Raw genomic sequence first — 21,709 nt, forward strand, 5'->3', positions numbered from 1 at the left:
GGATCTGAGTGAGTTAATTATGACAATCAACATTTCACATGGGTTTCCAGTAGGCATCTGAAACAAAGCAGATGAGCATTTTTAGTTGTGCAGTTAAAAGCATGAACCTTAGCATGATCTTCCAAGTCCTTTTCTACATCTCTTTATTTCAGTAGAGTCTTCAGGCCAGCTGTTTAATCTGTACTTAGGCAAGACTTTATTTAGGTTTCAGGGCAGCAATTACATAACATCTCTCTAAATTTAGGAAAGAAGTTAAGAATTAGAGAGAATTGATGAGATGTTTCGCTCAGGATGAGGGAGCAGCCACTTCTGGAAGCCAGACTTGTTTGGTTTTGGTAATGCTCTGTCAAGCATGTTTCTGCTTTTGTGGCCTCTCTACCTTTGCCTTCCACAGCAGTGATTTAGATAGGAACTGTAACATTTTTAAGAATTATTGAGTTATCTGAAATTGTGTAAATCTGGAAGCCTGTCCATAAACAGAATTCTAATCGATTTTTGCCACCTTGTTGTCTTCAGTGCATACAAAAACGCTGAAATGGTTGCATAGCTTGCAGGGAATAGAGAAGTATTGATTATATATTGTTGCTTAGTTTTATCTTTAAGAAAAATTGGGGATTTTAATCATTAGTACTGTGAGGTCTCTGAGTATATCTGTTTTGAGGTATTACTACTGAGGAGGTTCCTCTTTTATTTGGAATACTTGTTACTGACAGGGAAAACCTCAGAAATACTAGAAAGTAATTTCTTACAAGCATATGTTAGTAATATATGCAGTGATGCATGTTTTAGACCTACATCCTTAATTTCCTCCTAGTTGAATGGTGGATGTATAGTGATGATGTAGAAACTATATTGTTGTTCTAAGCAGAGGTTATTCTACTCTGGTGTTTCCATTGTAAAGAAACAAGAAAAAACTTAAACGTTCCAATCCTGTCCCCTTCGCTTCACTTTTAAAAGTTTGTTTCAAAGTGTTAACACGCCAACAGTAGTTAGCTTAACTTTAGTTGTCCATATTTTGGGATGTATGTATATATGTATTTTCAGCTGATGAACTTTTTTTATTGTCATTTTTAATTGCAGATAGAAAAGTGCATCTGTCCCATTTTCTTAAAGCTGAGATAAATGTTACTTAGAAATTATCAAGGCACTTAAAAATTACGTCAGAGGATTTTACTTAACCATCTAATATCAGTCTGTGGTCCTCTGTTTCTTTTGCCACAGTTGATGGTGTCAATGCTAAAAAAGCATTTTACTACACTATTATTGTCACTTGACTAAATATATGGATGGTAATTACAGCAATCTGGCCTGAAAGTCTTATATGCATACTCTGAATACATATAGTGCTATTCATTTTACTGTTTTATTTTCAGAGCAGAATCTGCAGCTTTTTGTGTGAAAGAAGGAAATTTTTAAAAGCTGCACTATGGAAAATGAATTGTACATATAAACCCAGGAAGCACTGTAGTGTATTTGATAGTATTCTTAATGATAAAATGAAGAGAGTCAATGCTTTTTTGAAGGTTCTGGTTAGAGAGACTCTCAGGGAAGTTTATTGACATGCCTTCTGTGGCATTAAGTTTGACACCTCTGGCACGAAATAAAATCTCTATCAGCAAAAGAGAATGAGCAGCTGTTCTACAAAATACAATGTCAGAGTAAATACAACTGACATTTCTTGCTGTAAGACTGTTGCTTATGGCTGTGTTTTTTTTCCTGCACTTAAAGATTCAGCTATGCATGCTGGGCTGCATCTAGTGTCCGTTAAAAGAGTGAGACACTTTCAATTGACTTTAAGTTATTATCAGATAACCCAAAGAATGTTAGGTTGACCCTACTTCCTTCCTGAGGATTGACCACACTTCCATATCTGCTAGGAATTTTCTTAAGATCAGTTTTACAAAGTACATTGGCTGACTTAGTTAAAATATAGAAATCATTTTTTTTCACATTTGTTTCTCTTGTGTATGGGTAGTCCAAAATTAACCCTATATCATAAATCGCAAAGTATTCTACACAGCTACAGCTTATCATACTGGTTAGTAGGTGTTCTGTTTTGTCTTTAAAAACAGAAAAGAGAAATTGCGGGAGTCTTTTTTCCTGTTTGTGTATATCTAAATCTGTGGTATGATAGTTGTGTATTTATCTTTGACTTTTAAAATTTATACTGCCATAGAATTTTAACAGTGCATTGTGCCATTCAAATGGTAAATCTAATAAGATTGTCTTTAGTTTGAAAATTATTTTATCAGTCAGTTAAAATTATTACCTTGTGGTGCCATCTCACATTTTTCCTCCTGCAGTCAAAGAGCAGGTCCTGGTTCCTGCAGCTGTGCTTATCTTGCATCTCTTTCCACAGGTGCTGTGAGTTTCTCTCCCTTCTGTTACCAAGTTTCAAAGTGCAAAACTCAGAACAGTTTGGCTTATTGTATCAGATTGCATTTTGGAGATCACTTCTTCAGAACATTACTTGTTCTAAATTCAAATCCCGTGTACTCTTGCTTTTCAGATCTGGGAATGTTAAAGATGGTTCTCCGGTGGCTTGTGCATTTTCTCCTAATGGAAATTTCTTTGTCACTGGATCATCGTGTGGTGATTTAACCATTTGGGATGATAAAATGAGATGCCTGTATAATGAAAAAGCACATGATCTTGGCGTTACCTGCTGTGATATTTCTTCGCAGCCAATTTCTGGTTAGTTACCTGGCTCATCAGGGGAGGAACATGGAAAAAAAGGAGTTATATTCTTTCTCTCTAGCTCTTGTTTTCATATTCTTTTTGTCATCAGTACTCAAGATAGAAATGTCATTGGAAAGAGATGATGTTTTAGAATATTCTGAATATTCTTAAGTAAAAGTTGTGGTCAGGTTGAAGACAAGGAATGTACTAGGTCAACAAATAAGGTGATTAGCATGCCTATGATAGCTTTCAGTAGCTAATTATCCTGTCAGGATTTTGGAAAATATTTGGGCAGTGTCTGCAGGTGAAACCTATCTCAGGGGGCTAATAAGGGTGTTAGAAGATGCAGTGCGTGATTACTATTCCCACTTTTGGATACTTTGGTTCCCTAAGGAGCAGGACTGGATTAAAGCAATGCAGAGAACTGTAAACCTAGTAAGCTCGATGCTTGAGCTGTGGGGTGTGAACAGGTAGACTGTTCTCCTGCACCCGACTTTCTCAGTTGGAGGAATCTGGGGGGGACAGTAAGCCCAGAATCTCATGTGTCCCGCTAAGATGTGGTATTGTTCAGATATCTTACAGCTGTTTTAGCTGCCCTCACTGTACAAGGTGCATTTCAATTTTGTCATTAAATGCTGCTTCACAGTTGTGATAGGCAGGAACTTAGTTTTTATTTTGAAAATGAAATCTGATATTCTTGTATGTATTTGGATATGGAGATCAAAAACAAAAGGTATACATAGTGTAGGCCTTTCTCAGGGCTGCATTGCATATTATGTCCAGTTTTTATTCATTTCACATGTGTAAGGCTTTCTGTGGAACTAAAATAATTAGAACCTAGATTACTCTATGTGCAAAAGCATGTATACTGAAAATTGCATATTGAAATTTCCAGTTGTGTCAAGGAAAGCTTTCTATTTGTGTGTACAGGCTTTTAAAATTATTGTTGTGGTTTAACCCTGGTGGGCAGCACAGCCACTTGCTCACTCTCTCCCAGTGGGATGGAGAGAGAATTGAAGGGCAAAACCTCATGGTTTAAGATAGAGGCAGTGTAACAGAGAAAGGAAAAGCTGCACACATAGGCAAAACAAAGCAAGGAGTTCACTCTCTGCCTCCCATCGGCAGGCAGATGTTCAGCTATCACCAGGAAAGCTGGGCGCCGTCACACCTAACGGTTACTTGGGAAGACAAATGCCTTAACTCCAAACGTCCTCCCTGCTTCCCCCAGCCTTTAGTGCTGAGCACGATGCCATGCAGTGTGGGACAACCCTGGGCTGAGCTGGGGTTGGCTGTCCCGGCTGTACCCCCTCCCAGCTCCTTGTGCCCCCCAGCCTGCTCACTTCGGGGCAGGGTGAGGAGCAGAAATGGCCCTGGGGCCATGCGAGAGCTGACACAGCCCCGGGTTATCAGCGATGCTTTGATCCCTGTCCAAAACACAGTGGCAGAGGAGCTACTATCACAGTCAAAACCAACTTTTTGTATAATTGTGTGGGGATACGGAAGAGTTGCATGTCTAAGCTGACATAGCTTGTATAGTGGGAAGAAACATTTGCAGAAACAAAAACTATTTGAAATATCCTGGGAGAAGTTAATTGCAGTACAGAAAAGTGTCATAGCCAAACAACCAAATAATGGAAATTGTGAAATATTTATAGGAGTCTGAAAAACTGAAAGGTTAATTTGTATAAATTTTTGTTGTGTATGTGTGTTTAATAAAGAGTTAGAAAATTGTCTTCTGCTTTTGATGGAGGTTGGGAAATTGCGCAGAAGCCTCATTGTCAGAGTTAGGAAGTAATACTGTAACTTGTCTTAACAACGTTGTAGATATACTTTCTGTGCTTTCCAGATCTACCGTGGAGACAGAATGGTCTCTGCAAAGATACGTAGGCTTCTATTTTCAGAGTACACAAAAGATGCTCTTTCAAAGGTACCAAAAGTTATAACTGAGCAGCCACATGTATCTTTCAGTGCTAAACACACCAATAAGCACTGCCGTCTGTGTACCACCTTGTCTAAGAAGGTGGTACAGAGCAGGAAGAAAGCAAAGACGCAGGGAAAAAAAGCAGGAGAGAAGCAGGAGAAAGCTGAGGAAATAGCATGTATGCTTCCATACAGAGAATTAGTGACTGACAATAGCAAATCCTTCAAATGTGTGTCTACTGAAAGCTGTAGGGACATCATTGAATTAATCTGTCACAATAGAAAGGAGATTAATCATTAAATATGACACCTCGAGAACTTTCTTGGTGAAAATACTACCCAAAAAACTCCATTGTGAACTAAGAGTTGCATCTGAGGGCAAAGCAACATGTTGAAGCTGAAACAGATCAGAGTGCAATTTCCACCGCTCCATTTCCTGTTGAGGGTATTCTCTTGGTTTTAAAAAGTACATTACCGACCCTTCAGCCTTCTGCCCTCTGCCAAGATAGAGAGAGAAATAGACAAGAAACCAAGTATTTCCTATACTGTGGCCTTTTTTAGCTGATTTATGATCATTTTAAATTTTATTTAAAGCATATGTTATTGAAAGTCAACTTTTTTCTTTTTTGTGTGTTGATGCTTAATCACCAAGGAAACTTCTGGCATTATTGACAGATTTAACACATTACAAAATCCATAGAAGTAGTTCTTATCCAGTACAATTAAAGATGGTTTTAGATTGAGACTCTCTTTACCTGCTTAATTCACAGCAGAATTAGAACCGGAGTTTCTGGTTCCTTCTTTGTGCTTTAGACTCTGTAACAGATGATTCTCCTACCTATAAGGTGGATTCAGTCACAGTTGCATAGAAGCTCATCAGATCTAGAGCAGTGAAGTTACCTAGTGATAGTGGTAAGAAATTGGCAGCTCTTGCTGAAATTTTCTAGTGGACCTCAGCCTCAGGCAGTGTAGTCCTCCTCCAAGTTATCCCAAAGAGCTCTGCATGTACAACACTGTAATACCCCATTAACAAGTTGGTAATTTGTAAAATAGTGTCAAAGTCTGTGCATCATGATAGAATTCTCATCCAGACCCAGTTTCCAAGTAACGTGTTCTTGGTCACCAAGATGCGTGTTTTTACAACATGATAGCTGATGTGTGCTACTCTTCTCTCTGCAAGACCCAAATCTTACACTGTAAAAATGATGCACTTTGATGCTATAATGTTTAACAGATTTAAGGTAAGTCCGAAGATCTGTCACAGTCATATTACCTCTGATATTCGTGTGAACAAACAGGTCTATGTATACTAGGATTTTATTGTGATAACGTGAAATAACGTGAAATTAAAATATACTTCATGTGGTGGAAAAGTGAAGGTAAAATATCTGGGGTGATTTTGTAAGACATTTGACAGTAAATATTTTGACATTTTCCAGAGCTGGAAAGATGAGCCCTTAAAACATCTGTTACAATTTTCTGATTTCCCGCCTTAATCCTAGTGTTTCGTGTAGGAATTCTAAGACTTGATACTGGCAGAGGTAATGCCACTGAAGGATTGTTACAGTGACTTGTGTCAGGCTGGTATGCCAGCTCAGCAGAGTCGAAGAGCAGAAATAATTTGGCACAGGATTTAAAAATAAAAAATAAAAAATCGACAATGGGCTGAAACAGCACATTGAGAATGGAACATGATAATTCAGAAATGTTCATATCCACTGAGTAGAGAGGGGAAAGCTATAAAACTAATACTGTTGTATTTAACCTTTAATGCAGTATTTCTCAAGTGACTGGCTGGACTGCAGTCATGAAACATCAGTTCATTTATAAAAATGAAAAGCTGAACATTTAAAATTATGAAAATAGCCCGTCAGATACCCTCAATTTTGTACATGCGTATGTGGTTAAGTTTGAGTACTACTTAACTGTAGAAGATATGGTTATAACCGTATATTTTAGGTTAAAAAACTGTATTGTTGCACTCAGTCAATAAAGGAATCAAACATTTACCATCAAGAAAACTTAAAGTATGAGCCCAGTTCTGGTCTTTATCTACTTGTTCAGGAAACAATATAACAGTAATACCTATTTCTTACTTCTAAATGGTTTCAGAACTTCTGCAATTATTTTTATTAACACTTTTTAAAAATAGTACTGGGATCAAGGAAATGTATCAAATTCTGGTGTAAGAATGCTGATATGCTGTTATTTTCAGTGCTTCTCATTCCCATTAATTTTTTTTTTTTTTGAATTTTTATCAGATGGTGAGCATGGATTCAGATATTTCCAGATGGCTTCTTGTGGTCAAGATAATCAGGTCAAACTCTGGCTTGTTTTGGTTGCAGATTTCTTAGGTGTGTATAGTGATGGGGTTTTTTTTGTATTCCAGTGTATTAAGTCTTTAGTGACAGTTTATATCTGAGATCAAATTTATACTGCTGTCATGGATTCACAGCCAAACTAGCCACAAGTTGAAAGTTTTCTTTTAATTGTTTAGCAAGAGAGCAGCTAATGTATGCAGCACTTTGGGACACTGGGCCCTGTAGATTGTATTTGGTGATCTATTTATCAATAATTGTAAAAGTAAAGATTTCAAAAAGTTTTCCCCAGTTCCATCAGTTATGATAAACATTTGGTTTTAATTAGCATTTTTATGTTTGGTAAACGAGTAACATTTCTATTGTGGCCTTTGAGCAGGTTGATAAGTTGAAACCTCTTAATCTACCAGTCCAGGGAGAGGTTTCCTTTCATCTTTCAGTACATCCTAGCTCTTGAGGAAGAGCTGTAGAAATGAAAACAGTGTTGACTCCTGCTAAAACCGCAGTGTAGATATGTGATTGCTATGTAGAGACTAGGCAGATGGGCAAAAATATCTTCTGTGGGTAATTTTTTGTAATCTCTTATGTAGAAGTCTGTAAGGATCAATATTGTGTGTACAGATACACATTTAATTATCTAAAACACTGTTGACATGCTAAGACTACAAAGCAAGGAAGTCAGAGATGTTAAAGTTAAGTTCTCGGTGATCTTTTATCCCCTTCTTTGTGCACAGTATGTCACAGAGTCAGATCTTTGGTGCAGCTTTACACTTCTAATACCTTGTCAAATATGTCCACATGTAATAATTTACTTTTTGTATTTTTAGGTGTTGAATTAAAATATAAATGCACATTGAATGGACATTCCGCCCCGGTTCTGGCTTGTGCATTTTCTTATGATGGACAGATGTTAGTTTCAGGGTAAGCAGTATCTTTTACTTGTTCAAGTTTCATGCAGATGGCTGTCCGGGTTCACACTACAGCACTGTAAAACAGAAAGTTCAAAAGAGTTGGACATTTCAAAATACATTTCCAGTCATTAAGGAATAGTTCTGTGACCTCCAGAACTACTGAGGTGTCTTTCCAATTGGTCTGTGTCTCGTGGGTGATTGAGTTTGAAATCTAGTATGTTGCAAGCTCTGTTCTCTTGAGTATTGTAGTGAGATTCATGATTTCCTGGTTTTGGGGCATTTATGTTGTCTTTCATGTGGATACTCTAGCATCTATTAAAAATACAAATTTATGTTGCCATCTTACCATCTCTTTGGGACACCATTTAGGATTTCCTTCTCTCTCAGACACTTTCAGCAACTTTTTAGAAAGTTAAATGTCTTGAGGTTTTTGTCTTTGATAGATTTTGTTGAAATTAAAAATTTCTTCACTCATCCACACCCGCAGTATGGCAACATAAGCCTTTTTTCCATAAAAAGTGCATGATTGAGATAAACGTAGACATGTGTTTTTGATGTCAGCCCTGTACAGAATAATGGTTAAGACCCAAATTAATCATGAACCATCAGTTGGAGACTAATATTATTATTAGTCTTGTTAGAGGGTGATAAGGCAGTTGCCAGTGTCATTGCAAGGTCACTGTATTGTGTTTGAAAGACCCAGGAGGGTGGAGGTGGTGGGAAGACTCCTGATGACTGGAAGGATGCAAACGTTACACTTACCTCCGAGAAAGGCAAGGTAGAGGACCCATGGAACTACAGGCAGGCAGCCTGACTCCGGCCTCGGGGAAGGTTATGGGGCAAATCCTTCTAGCAGACCGGGAGCAACGTGTCTGGGGAAAGCGGCAGGAGCTAAACACGGGCAAACGCAGCCTGGCCAACCTGCCTGCCTTCTGTGATGGCAAGGCTGGCTGCCTGAGCAAGGGGAGGACAATGTGCGCTTGACACTGCAATGTCAGCCAGGCTTTTGACATGGTCTCCCAGTGTAGTCTTTGCGCCAAATTGAGCAGATAGAGATCAGATAAGCGGACGGCAAGTTGTGTGGAAAAATGATGGGGCTGTCAGGGGTTGTTGGTGATCCGCAGCATGAAGATAAACCGGGAGCTGGTTGCTAGTGGCTTTCCTCAGGGATCAAGCTATTGAAAGAGGGAATTATAAATAAGGTAGATGCAATAATTTATGTTTTTATGAATATTAATGACTGCATGCTTTTATTCTGCACTTCTCATGAAAAGTGCTTAATCAATTCTAAGCTAAGTGGCAACTTGAAATAACAAATAAAATGATTCAACTCTAAATTTCAGTTGTCTTTTTTACAAAGATTTTTCTAAACTGAAACAGGAAAATTGATGTCTTGCAAAGGAAAAAGAGAAGACTACAATAGCCAGCAAATAAATTTAAAACTATGCAAAGCCCAGGAGACAATAGCTTGCTTTGACATTTTGCTTTATATTCTTTTTAAGGGAGTCATCTTCAATATTTGAAGATCATTATAAATGTTTGTGATCTAGAGTTATTTTATTTTCCGTTAGATATATGGATTATTGTTTTCACTTACATTGTCAGAAGTGAAATGTCTATCCCATAAAGTCTTTCAGGAAACGCTCCTGTCATGGTAAATAACTATGCCATTTGTATTTCATGAAATATTTAATGTATTTATTGCATTGCAATGATTCCTCTAGCTTGCTTTACAAATGAAAAAGTTTCAAAAATAGAGGTGCTGAGAGTAGATCATGGATAGCCAGATTCTGTGCATCTGATTTGCAGATACTGCTTGCAAAGACATAAAGTGGATACAGTACAGACAGTGGGGAGCAGTGGGAGTGAGGGCCAGTTTGCATAAGCACTGTGCAAATCCAGTGCATCAGAAATTGTCATGGAAGTGCAGAGTTTTTCCGTTTAACTAGTTTTTTACATCATGCTGGATGGAGGTACAGCTAATCAGTGTTGTTGTTTAAAGGTGGGCATGTGTGGAGGAGATTTAGATATATAAGGTTTTCATAAAGTGCTGTTAAGAAATCTTTTTGCTCTTATTTTGTTTGTGGGGAAGGTTTTTTCCTTCCTCTTCTTAATTAAAGATAATTTCTTTTATCCTCTCTGCATGATTTTAATGTCAATGTGTTGTTTTTTTTTTAAAAAGGTCTGTGGACAAGTGTGTCATAATATATGAAACTGTAAGTATAGTATAGTTCAAGATCATTCATTGGATTGTTGTCTTTAAATATCAGCACTGCTTCTGCGGTGTGTTATCAATGTAAACAAATATTAAAGAATAGGAACTATATAAACCCAAAATACAGTGTATTTGGTGGGCAGAGGGTGCAGACAGGATTTTGAGGAAGAATGTCTCTTGAAAATTGATCAGTCTTTCTCACTTTTTATTTACATTTCTTTGAGGGGTTTGTTATTTGATTTCTCTACAGTAGAGTATTATTCAGTGAATTCCATACTTACATGTTATATTCATATTGAAGTAGAAGTATTTTTTGTTATCCTAAATTTATCTTAACTTCCAAAGCAAGAAGGACTGTAGCTTTTGACTTAAAATGGGAAGTGGTGATCATAGAAATGCTTTAGTTAATTATATATAAAGTGCACATAAAACAGAAGCACAACAAAGAATTCAAGAAAATTTTTATGTTAAATATGATGTCTTTTCTTTAAGACATTTGTTGTTTATGCATTTTCTGTAATACTGTTATTACATCCTTCATGGTTCACCTGTAAGTGGTATTTACCTTTAGTACTTTATAGTATTAAAAATAATAATAATTTTGCTGAAAGTGAAGGATGAACAAATTTTAGCCCTCTCCAGCTTGCTCTGTGCATACTCTTATACTGATGCAGTTTTTCCGTGGGGGTTAAAGTTTTTCACTAAAATCACTAATTTGATACCTTCCCAATTTTTGGTCCAATTATTTTAGTAGCTTGAAGCTTAGACAGGTATGTAAGAATTCCCCTAGATTTCTATCTGGAACCCCAGAAAATTGAAAGGTGCAGAAAAGGACAGCATAAGTATTTCTAAATAGTATTTGTCAGCTTTTGTGCCCTTAGGTTTTTACCAGATACGACAAGAACTTTTATAGCTGTTGAGGAGAAGTGAGGACAATAAACCTTTGTGGGAGGGAGAGAGATTTCAAGCTAAAATACGGCACTTTCCTCATGATGGACAGCTCAAAAAACTGGAGTCCTGACCAATCAATTAGTGATTCAGAATAACTTTGCTCTTTATCTTTCCAATCTGTCTGTACCTGTCAAAGAAATAGTATCTTTCATAAGAAGGAAAATCTTTCATATCACAAGTTAAAACCATGCGGACAATCAGGAGTTTATTTTTTGGTAGCATCTAGTGGCAAACTAGGAGAACCACAGGTGTGATGTTACAACTTGTGCTTTCGCACCACATAGTCCCTTACTTGCCACAGGTTCAATGGATAAAACTGTGAACATATGGCAGTTTGACCTTAAGCAACCCTGTGCAGGTTAGTGTGTGAATTATTTGCAATCTGTTCTTTCAGTTTAAAGCACAGTATTGTTGAACACCTCCTGAAGATGCAACCCCTCCACTTTTTCTTACACGCAGTTAGTTTATAACCTCAGGATTATATGCCCAGTCGATGGATTGTAGCATGAAGTCTGTTTGAATTTCAGTTACCGCTTCACTTTGGGTTATTCTCATCCTAGATTTGTAGAAGAAATGTTTTTATCCACATGAGCAACCAGCCAATAAGGATGTAATTAATTCAGGTGGTACTTCTGGCATTGTTATGCTAACAGTTCCATGCTGGCTGATTGTTGATGGATAACAGTGTTCCACTGAATGGAGTAGGGGGCTTCAAGCAGGAAATCAAGTCGTGTTTCTGACTCTGCTGATAGTCAGCTTTGGCAAGGTTGTATAACTTCTCTGAAGGTAACTTCTGTCATCTTCCAAGAAGCAAAATTATTCCTTATTTTGAAGGAAAGTATATAAATAAATGAACATTCTTTTTATTCTTTAAGATTTAAAATCACAAATATTATTTTACAGAGTACTGGCAATACCCTTCATACTTTGTCTCAGCATACCAGGTAAGAATTCAGTAGGGTTATTCTGTTCTACTGTTAATAAATAAAAGCAATTAAATCCTTCTCTTGTGAATTTTCACACTTTTACTTTCATTTGTAGATATGTTACAACTTGTGCTTTTGCACCACATAGTCCCTTACTTGCCACGGGTTCAATGGATAAAACTGTGAACATATGGCAGTTTGACCTTAAGCAACCCTGTGCAGGTTAGTGTGTGAATTATTTGTAATCTGTTCTTTCAGTTTAAAGCACAGTATTGTTGAACACCTTCTGAAGATGCAACCCCCCCACTTTTTCTTACACGCAGTTAGTTTGTAACCTCAGGATTATGTGCACGTTATTTATCTTTTATCTGAATTGATCATATTAATGTCCTGCAGAGGTATTCTGTTTCTGTTCTTTAAAGAAAAGACAGAAGTATTTTAATTTTATTAAGCTGCTGTATCTTCTTTTCTGCTATTTACTATTTCTTACTCTCTGGACAGCATTTAAGAGATGAATACTATTCCCAGAGCACTGAAAGACTTTTTGGACAAGTATCATTGGCAATGAGTTAAACAGAAAATATGCGAATTGCAAGCAGAATTGTCAACAAGAAATACAGCTTACTAGTTGGTGTAGGTGAACAAACGAGGACAATTAATGTTACAAAATATATCAGCACCTAAAAATGTGGAACAAAGGTACATATATCTTTGTTCAAAGCGCAAGAGTAAGTTTGGACTTTGGCCTGCTTTTCTAAGGAGGTGTGACACTTGATTTCAGTGTCTGCTGATGCTTTTCTGTGTTCTAGTTCAATTCAGATTTGACAGAAGCGTAGGCATCTGAGAGATTAAATTCCTCTAAATTTTGAAAATTGATAGATCGAAGACAAACCCAAAATATTGCTCCCCACTGAAGCAATGTCTAATAAGCATTTCTTTTATTACATGCTGTGGAATGTATAGTGCTGAGAACACTTAAAAATCAGCGTTCATTACTGCAATTGTTCTTAGAACTGGGGTTTTTTCATTGTTGGTTTGGGGGCTGGGGGGGTGTGTGTGTTTGAGGGTTTTTTAACTGTCTTATCTTTCATTTCCAAAGGAAATACTGAAGAAAATGAATCTAAGGTGTCTGTTGAGGACTGGTCAGAGGATGATGTTTCAGCCTGGCTTTGTGCACAAGACTTAGCAGACTTTGTTGGGCTTTTCAAAATGAATAACATTGATGGCAAGGAACTACTGAATCTTACTAAAGAAAGTCTGACGAATGAATTAAAAATTGGTAAGAGTATAGAAATCCAAATAGTTTTACATCTTTAGAGTGTGTGTGAAATATCAGAATGAAAGTGAGTTAGGAGTTCCATACATGGGTATTTTTTTCCATGAAATGTATTTTCATTTCATTACTGATAAAACCCCCGAATGTCCCATTATCCATAATACTCTTTGTGTGTGTGTGTGTGTGTTCACTGATACCCAGGGACATAAAATGCACTTCCACCAACAATGCTGTGTTAAGTGGTCTTACCTGCTTCTGTTTCTATTTTGATTTTTAGATCTTGTATCATTAAGCTGTGAAAAAGGAATTTCAGCTTATGTATATACTTAATGATTCTAACTTTGGCAAATAGGGTACTCTATAGTTTTTCCTATCAGTCTGCAAAAGTGCCACGTTTATAATTCTGTGTGGTCGACTCCCTTGAATTTGGCAGTGAAATTCTTGAGTATACTGTTACCATAATAGAAAAACACAAAGTATGTTTTAGCTTTTACTTATTTTGGAGATAAAGCATTGGATGTTGACATTTAGTAACGATCAAGCAAAGCTTGCCTTGCTCAGACACTTTATAATTCATCAGGTGTCCTAGTTAATACATTGTCCTGTCACTTTATTATGAAACTGTGATTACATTTTAGAAGGAGTCACAAGGAAGTGCCATATTAGTAATGATGCCACTGTTGTAATTCTGAAATAAGAAGTTTAAGGATGGTGAACTACATTGGAACTTTTCTGAATACAAGTTCTCTGTTCATTTTGATGGCTAGATTTATGTGTAAATTAGGTGCCGGTATGTTTGCCAGAGTGAAATCAAGTATAGCAAAAGGCTGAATGAGTTAAGAAACCTTTTAAGAAGTACAGTTTTATTTTTAGAAATTAGCATTCTTCATTGTAGGAGGACTGCTCCCTTTTTGTTTTGTGTGTATGTGTGTGGTGTTGGTCTGTATCAGCTCATAGTATCTCAGTGTATCAGCTAGCTTTGCTGAATTCTACAAATTAACAGGGATGCTGGGAGTCTGCCAGGAATTGTCATCCACAAAAGACACTTGGCTTCATTAGTGTCTGAACACATTTTTCTTTAACATTGGAGTAGCCTAAAACTCTGTTGCATCAATCACCAGCTGAGGCTAATCAAATAATGCTGACTAGAAAGTTATGTTAGAATTGAATGCAGTGTGACCAGTGATGAGAACTGACCTGCTGACTGTAGCATTTGCTATGGAAAAAAAAATCGAAAGCATGCGTTGCCTGATACATTTGTAATGATGCTATCAAGAACAATTTCAAACTCAAAGAAAATAAAGTCTGAGTTGTAAGAGCCCATTGTAGGGCAGGCTATAAGGTGCAAAGGATGGATGTGGCTTTAGGCAGAGCGCATGTAGAATACAGGCTAATTATGGTAAGCTGTTGCTTTCTGGCTGTTTCATTTGCTATAAAAGGATGCAGTGAGGATTGATTGTACATACGAGCTGAAGTATAGAATCATAGGTTGGAAAAGACCTCTAAGATCATAAAGTCCAACCGTCCACCCAACACCACCATGCCTACTAAACTATATCCCAAAGTGCCAGATCTATATGTTTTTTAAACCCCTCCAGGGATGGTGACTCCACCACCTCCCTGAGCAGCCTGTTCCAATGCCTGACCACTCTTGCAGTAAAGAAATTTTTCCTAATATCCAATCTGAACCTCCACTGACACAACTTGAGGCCATTGCCTCTTGTCCTATCGCTAGTTACCTGGGAGAAGAGACCAGCACCTGCCTCGCTACAACCTCCTTTCAGGTAGCTGTAGAGGGCAGTAAGGTCCCTCCTCAGCCTCCTCTTCTCCAAACTGAAGAGCCCCAGTTCCTTCAGTTGCTTCTCATAAGACTAGTTCTCTAGACTCCTCACCAGCCTCTTTGCCCTTCTTTGGACATGCTCCAGCAACTCAATGTCTTTTGATACCGTGAAAAGCCGGAACTGAAGACTCAATAGCTGGCAGACTATTAAGCAGGTATTTTTTATTACGGCGCCGGGCACACGGGGGTCTCTCCTCCAAACGTGCACGCCAAACACCCTGTCATTTCAGGTTAAATACAATCACAATATACATATGCATTATATTTCTGAGAAATGCTTAGCATATTCATGACTTTTCCAATAACTAATTAGCATATGTTAATGTCTTTCACGCATGTCTGTTAGCGTCCTCGGGTGGTCTTTGGGGGTCTCAAGATGAAGGGTTAAACTCCTCATCACAGTGTCCGCTGGTTGACCTTTGTTTCTGCGCAAACTCTGTTCTAAGATCAGTATACCGTGTCCTTCCAGGTTGTTTTGTTCCGGTCTTGGTGCCTCTTTATCTCTGTAGCTTGGTGCATCTGCCCTCTCAAGGCTGAGCTGTCCAAATAACATTATTTAGGAGTCTCTCTATCTTAGAGCTTTCCTGTCCCTCCCCAAAACAGCAAGTCAAGTTTGTCTAAGTAGTGTTATTTAGGAGGCTCTTTATCTTAGTGCTTTCCTGTCTTCTCAAAACAGCAAGGATCTACTTTAATTTAATTAGAATGACTCTAGTAAGTGGAAATTTTACATTTACAGGTATCACTTTCTTGTAGTTAAGAGGACCAAAGCTGAACACAGTACTCCAGGTGCGGCCTCATCAGTGCTGAGCAGAGGGGAATGATCACCTCCCTACTCCTGCCGACCACACTATTCGTGATACAAGCCAGGATGCCATTGGCCTTCTTTGCCACCTGGGCACACTGCTGGCTCATGTTCAGCCGCCTGTAGACCAACACCCCAAGGTCCTTTTCCGCTGGGTAGCTTTCCAGCCACTCCTCCCCCAGCCTGTAGCGTTGCATGAGGTGGTTGTGACTGAAGTGCAGGATGTGGCATTTGGCCTTGTTGAACCTCATACAGTTGACCTTGGCCCATTGATCCAGCCTGTCCAGATGCCTCTGCAGAGCCTTCCTACCGTGAAGCAGATCGACACCGCCACCGAGCTTGGTGTCATCTGCAAACTGACTGAGAACTCAATCCCCTCATCCAGATCATTGGTAAAGATTTTAAACAAGACTGGACCCAAAACTGAGCCATGGGGAAGTAGTAGTATGTTCTTTCCCATTGCCAGGTAAAATACTCATTGCTCAATCTCTGTTCTCAAGACTTTGGTCTATTGCCATGCTTTTTCTTCAGTAGGTCCTTTAACACCCATTGTAAGATTATAGGACGAGCCAGATTTTCACAGGTATTGGGAAGGTCTAAGAAATTTTTAAAAAAGCTCTAACTGAAATCACTTACTGTCTTAATAAACATAAGCTACTCCACAAATATGAACCAGCACGTATGCAATGTGAAGCAAGGAGTTCCACTTTAATGGTTATATGAAAGACACTTTTAAAAGAAAATAATGAAATATACTACTCAAAATTGACAGATAAAATCATTCAAATCAATCATTTCTGAAGTAAATGTTTGTGATTCTGATTCTGCATATCATTCTACAAGTACAATTGGCGCAGAATAGAAATTATGGCCTGATATATTTGACTTGAAGAATTGCTCTCTATCTGCCATGACTCAGCATTTACAAAATAGGAAAATACTGTCTGCCTAAAACTTACATGCTTTTCAGTGTTATTCAAATTCCAGTTTAACTAAATTTTAGGAGTCTGTCACTACACAAATACTTGAATGAACATGTTGTTTCTCTCCTTGATAACCTGTTTTCTTTGCTCTAAAAATCCAACATTTCCCAGTGCCATAAGATCTTGCCAAAGAACTCCTGAGGTTTTTTTAGTCTTTGCAGAGGGAGGGTTTTTATAGAACATTTTACTTGATGATTGATAGGATAGGAGCTTTTTCTTCTGTTACATTTTAGTAGCTGCTTATTTCTTGTCCTGTTGGTGTTTGCTTCAGCTCTGATTTGCATTTAATAAAAGGGGTATCCTCACGCCTTTGAAGGCATTTAATCTAAGAGAAAGCGATCAGCAAGTGGTTCACATGACATTTTATTAGCTGCTTTGATTGGTTTTGACAGCGTTTTGAAAGAAGGCTTCATTACCATTCAAATGGACCTAGCCTCTTTTCAACCTAATTGTCTTATAGTATAAATAACACTGTATTAAACTCTGTAAGATACTGAGCAAAAGTAAAGTGGCCATTATATACATTCAGGGTGAAAAGCTTGTGTACATTCAACAAAGTTCTGGATTTCTCATACTTAACAGACACAGTGACACATTCCTTGCAATTCTGTGATGCAGCTGAGTCAGAAAAAAAAAGGAATATGTATCCTCTTCCAATTCAGAATACACGGTAGGGGTACGTTGTTCCCTGCCTGCATACTCTTTTTCCTGTCAGGCTAACTGAATGTGTTCATCTAAGGTGAATCTTCACTTCAGGTTCTTTGCAGAGTGGGCGGGAGGTGAGACTAGGTCTAGTTTTTTTGAAATCCACACCATCAGTTCAGGGGTTAGTGCCATACAAAGTATTTTCTGCTGTAGTATCACAAATTGTGAAGAAGTTGGAGGCATTCCAAATGTTTTCCCTTCTGCAGCACATTGAGAAGGCTTGTCTTCATGTGATTCTATCCTGATTTAGGTTAGGTATGTAAAGAGAACAGATTGTCTTAGGAACTTATATTTACCCCTACTAGATTGGAAGAAAAAATCGTGACACATTACACCCACAAGTTTTTTTGACATAAAATAGTTTTTAAAAGGAGGAATGTTTTATGCTGCTGCAAGAGGAAGATTACTGATATCTGGCTGGCATTTCCAGTCTTGACAGGTTAAAATTGTAATGTGCCAGTTTATAGAACTATAAAATTCCTTTTCTCCTCGTCAGATTTCTTTTTTCATCTTCTACTCACAATTAAGTTGGAAAGAATGGCTGCTGTCTCAAACACAGATATGTCTCTTTTTCAGATTCACAGCTATTGTATATTCTCAGTAAATGGGTAATAACAAGTACTCAGATCAGTTTTGGGATACTTAAATAAACTTGTGATCCTTCATGAGGGAATATGTGTTAATCAGTATTTGTGATACCTTACATGATCATGAAAAAGATTTTATACCACAATATGTACATTGTAGGGAGAAGAGCAAGTCCCACAAATCTCAGATCAGAGTATTCTTCCTTTAAAACAAAACAAAAAAAAAACCCAAACTAATGCAATTTTCATAGACTCAGACAAAATACTGGCACTCAGACTCCACAGGTAACTTTTATGCAAAAGAGACTGATTATATGTAATTGAACTGAAATGAGTTAATTGAATCTTTACTAAAGCCAAAGATTCTTACTGTTCAGAATGTCTCCTCTTCCTCTAGCCATCCCCACCACTGGATTTTTATTCTTTTTTTTAAGAGTTTTTGTTTTCTGCCAAGAACCAGCTCTACTACCTTCACTTGCAATAGTACATTACTATATCTAATTAAGAATATTTGTAATAATATATTCATATACCATCAAATTTAAAAATACCAATTGTGAACACTAAGTATATGTAAGACTGGAGCTGTATGTCAGTTTAAAAGGCAATGATGACGAGGTTACTGGGCATTTTAATGATGTTTTTTGAATACAATTTTCTTCCAGTGTGTTGAAATAAACATAACTTGTGTGTCCCCTCCCCACCATTAGTGGTTGAAATCAAGCATTAAAACTAAATTGTGAACAATCTTTTTGGCAGAGGTATTCATAAAATATATCTCACAAAATATAATCAAACTTGATGAGAATTTATAAAAGATTTAGGTTCCCATACACTAATCTTAATATAATTTGTAAGTGTGAAGCCCCACCGTGAATCCACATTTCAGCTAGCAGCATTTGTGCTATTTTATAACACCTAATTCACAGAATCACAGAATGTTGGGGTTTGGAAGGGAGCTCTGTGGGTCATCTAGTCCAACCCCCCTGCCGAAGCAGGGTCACCTACAGCAGGCTGCACAGGACCTTGTCCAGGCAGCTCTTGAATATCTCCAGAGAAGGAGACTCCACAGCCTCCCTGGGCAGCCTGGGCCAGGGCTCCGTCACCCTTAGAGGGAAGAAGTTCTTCCTCATGTTCAGATGGAACTTCCTCTGCTTCAGTTTGTGCCTGTTGCCCCTTGTCCTGTGGCTGGGCACCACTGGAAAGAGTCTGGCCCCATCCTCCTGACACCCACCCTGCAGATATTTATAAAGTCCTGTCTCAGCCTTCTCTTCTCCAGGCTGAACAAGCCCAGCTCCCTCAGCCTTTCCTCATAGGAGAGATGCTCCAGTCCCCTCATCACCCTCGTAGCCCTCCACTGGACTCTCTCCAGTAGCTCTTCATCTTTCTTGAACTGAGGAGCCCAGAACTGGACACAGTACTGCAGATGGGGCCTCACTAGGGCAGAGTAGAGGGGGAGGAGAACCTCCCTTGACCTGCTGGCCACACTCCTCTTGATGCACCCCAGGATCCCATTGGCCTTCTTGGCAACCAGGGCACACTGCTGACTCATGGTCAACTTACCGTCCACCAGGACACCCAGGTCCTTCTCCGCAGAGCTGCTCTCCAGCAGGTCAGCCCCAGCCTGTACTGGTGCATGGGGTTGTTCCTCTCCAAAAATACAGAGAGTTGAGCAATTCATCAAGATACATACTTTGCTCTCTAGAGCTGATAGAAGAGAACTTAATGAACGTTTTCTGCAATCAGTTTATCAGTAGCCGTGTTGGAGAGTGGTGAGGTCTGGTGGGAACAGTCTCATGCATTGTAACAAGGGAGCTCTGTTATGGAGACCTTGAACAGAAGGTAGAGACCCGTGTGTATCATGAGGGTTTCAGTCGGTCTTGCCGTGTTTTTTTTTAAGGTTTGTCATAATCTTGCCAAGGGGATTGTATACAGTGAGGTTATATTTTTTATTCTTATAAGAATGGATAGTTGAAAGTAAATGAAGTTTTATGGTTTTATTGATATTGTGTGAATGAGAGCACATTTATAATGAGGTGCACTTTTCTGAGGAGAGGAATGCCAGTGTACCATTTAATTGTGAAAATAAGTTATTTCTATTTTGAGACAGGTTGCTTACACAAGCATTGCCTGAGCATTGAGGTGCTGCAATTCTATGGCCTTTGCTTTCATGAAACGGGGGCACACAGCAATGAAGTGTAACTTGCGGGCACAGTGTACAAGCAGACCTTATTGTTGTTTTGATGCATTGTTTGAAGACAGCACAGTCACTGTTGGTGCATCTTCACCTTATTGGCTTGTGTGCCTCTGAACGAAACAGTCTGAAAGAAAACAAGGCAGCATGGTACAACCATAATTGTGTTTGTAGCTTCATTTTTAGATTAGGAGGACATTATCTTTTAAAAAACACAGGTTCGGGCATTCTTCAGTCATCCCTTTGTAAGCCACAGGACAGCAATACTATACAGCACGTGTAGTGTATTGTAACAGAGAGATTAAATCATATAAACTTTAATTTTCAGATGTAAACCCTTAATTTTACTAATAATTCCACAGTGGGACCGTGTTAAAGGCCTTACAGAAGTCCAGGTAATGACATCTGTAGTTCCTCCCTTATCCACCAACACAGTCATAGGCAGCCACCAGATTCGTCAGGCATGATTTGCCCCTTGTGAAGCCATGTTGGCCGTCTCTGTCGTCCTTCCTGTCATCCATATGCCTTGACATAGCTTACAGGAGGTTCCATGTTCTTACCAAGCATAGAGGTGAGGCTGCCTGGTTGATGGTTCCCAGGGTCCTCTGTTTTACCATTTTTAAAAAACCGGTCAATCAAACTGTAACTCAGACTAAAGAATGGAACCCTACAACTGGCATGTGGTTGTATTCTTGGTGCCGCATGCTTCCATTTTGTAAACTGGCACTCGCTGTTACCACTTACAGTGAAGGTGAATACTTACATTAATAGTGGCTTTAATTGAAGAAGTAGCAACGTGGTTCTGGATCTCCGGTAACAGAGTCACAAGAACTCCTAAGGTCTGGATGCAAAGTCTCAGAACCTCTGTGTGAGTCTAATGGTATGCATGTTGTGCTGACATGGCTCAGAGGCAGAAGATTAAATATATGCTAGTAAGCTTATACTTTAGCAAATGGTTCTAATCCATGTGGGTTTTCTCCAATTATGCAGTGCACAGAGTATAAGGAACAGGGGCCAGAACCTCTTAATGCTCCTGAGCCTGCTACAGTGTCAAGTGAATTTTGCTGTGCGGCTTGGTGTAACATTCTGCTGGAAGAGCGGTTGATGCATATGCCTGGGAAGTGCGAAAGGTGGCCTTGGTGCTGCACAGCCTAAGGCGCCCTGCAGTCCAGAAGCCTGATGCCTGGGGGCCGTGCTAGACCACTGCGCTGGTACGCAGAGGGGCACAAGTGGCGTAAATATCACGTCCTCCTCGGCCTGTTTTGTGTAATGCTACACCAACAGCAGAGTCCTTGTGTTACGTGTGCTCACCTTGATTGGAATTAGACTTCTGGGGAGACTGAACAACATCTGAATGCCTCCCTACCGATCTGTGACAAATTTGGCACTTTACGTCCATAAT

The 21,709-nt window shown here is 38.7% G+C and overlaps 1 protein-coding gene across 13 annotated transcripts in view; it reads left to right on the plus strand.

Annotated features, from left to right (window-relative positions):
* The window catches only part of WDSUB1 (WD repeat, sterile alpha motif and U-box domain containing 1), a 30,157-nt gene that overhangs the window by 6,184 nt on the left and 2,264 nt on the right, over positions 1-21,709 (plus strand). For 12 of the 13 annotated variants that reach the window (XM_075430909.1, XM_075430918.1, XM_075430908.1 and 9 more), the window contains 7 exons: positions 2,510-2,694; positions 6,861-6,953; positions 7,745-7,838; positions 10,011-10,044; positions 11,898-11,938; positions 12,036-12,142; positions 13,020-13,199. In XM_075430909.1, coding sequence (XP_075287024.1) covers positions 2,510-2,694; positions 6,861-6,953; positions 7,745-7,838; positions 10,011-10,044; positions 11,898-11,938; positions 12,036-12,142; positions 13,020-13,199 — 734 coding nt within the window. Of the gene's footprint in view, positions 1-2,509; positions 2,695-6,860; positions 6,954-7,744; positions 7,839-10,010; positions 10,045-11,897; positions 11,939-12,035; positions 12,143-13,019; positions 13,200-15,772; positions 16,551-21,709 lie in introns of those variants that run through there. The other variant, XM_075430915.1, reaches the window with a different exon arrangement.

Source organism: Opisthocomus hoazin, chromosome 9, assembly GCF_030867145.1.
Source record: "Opisthocomus hoazin isolate bOpiHoa1 chromosome 9, bOpiHoa1.hap1, whole genome shotgun sequence".
Taxonomy (NCBI): domain Eukaryota; kingdom Metazoa; phylum Chordata; class Aves; order Opisthocomiformes; family Opisthocomidae; genus Opisthocomus; species Opisthocomus hoazin.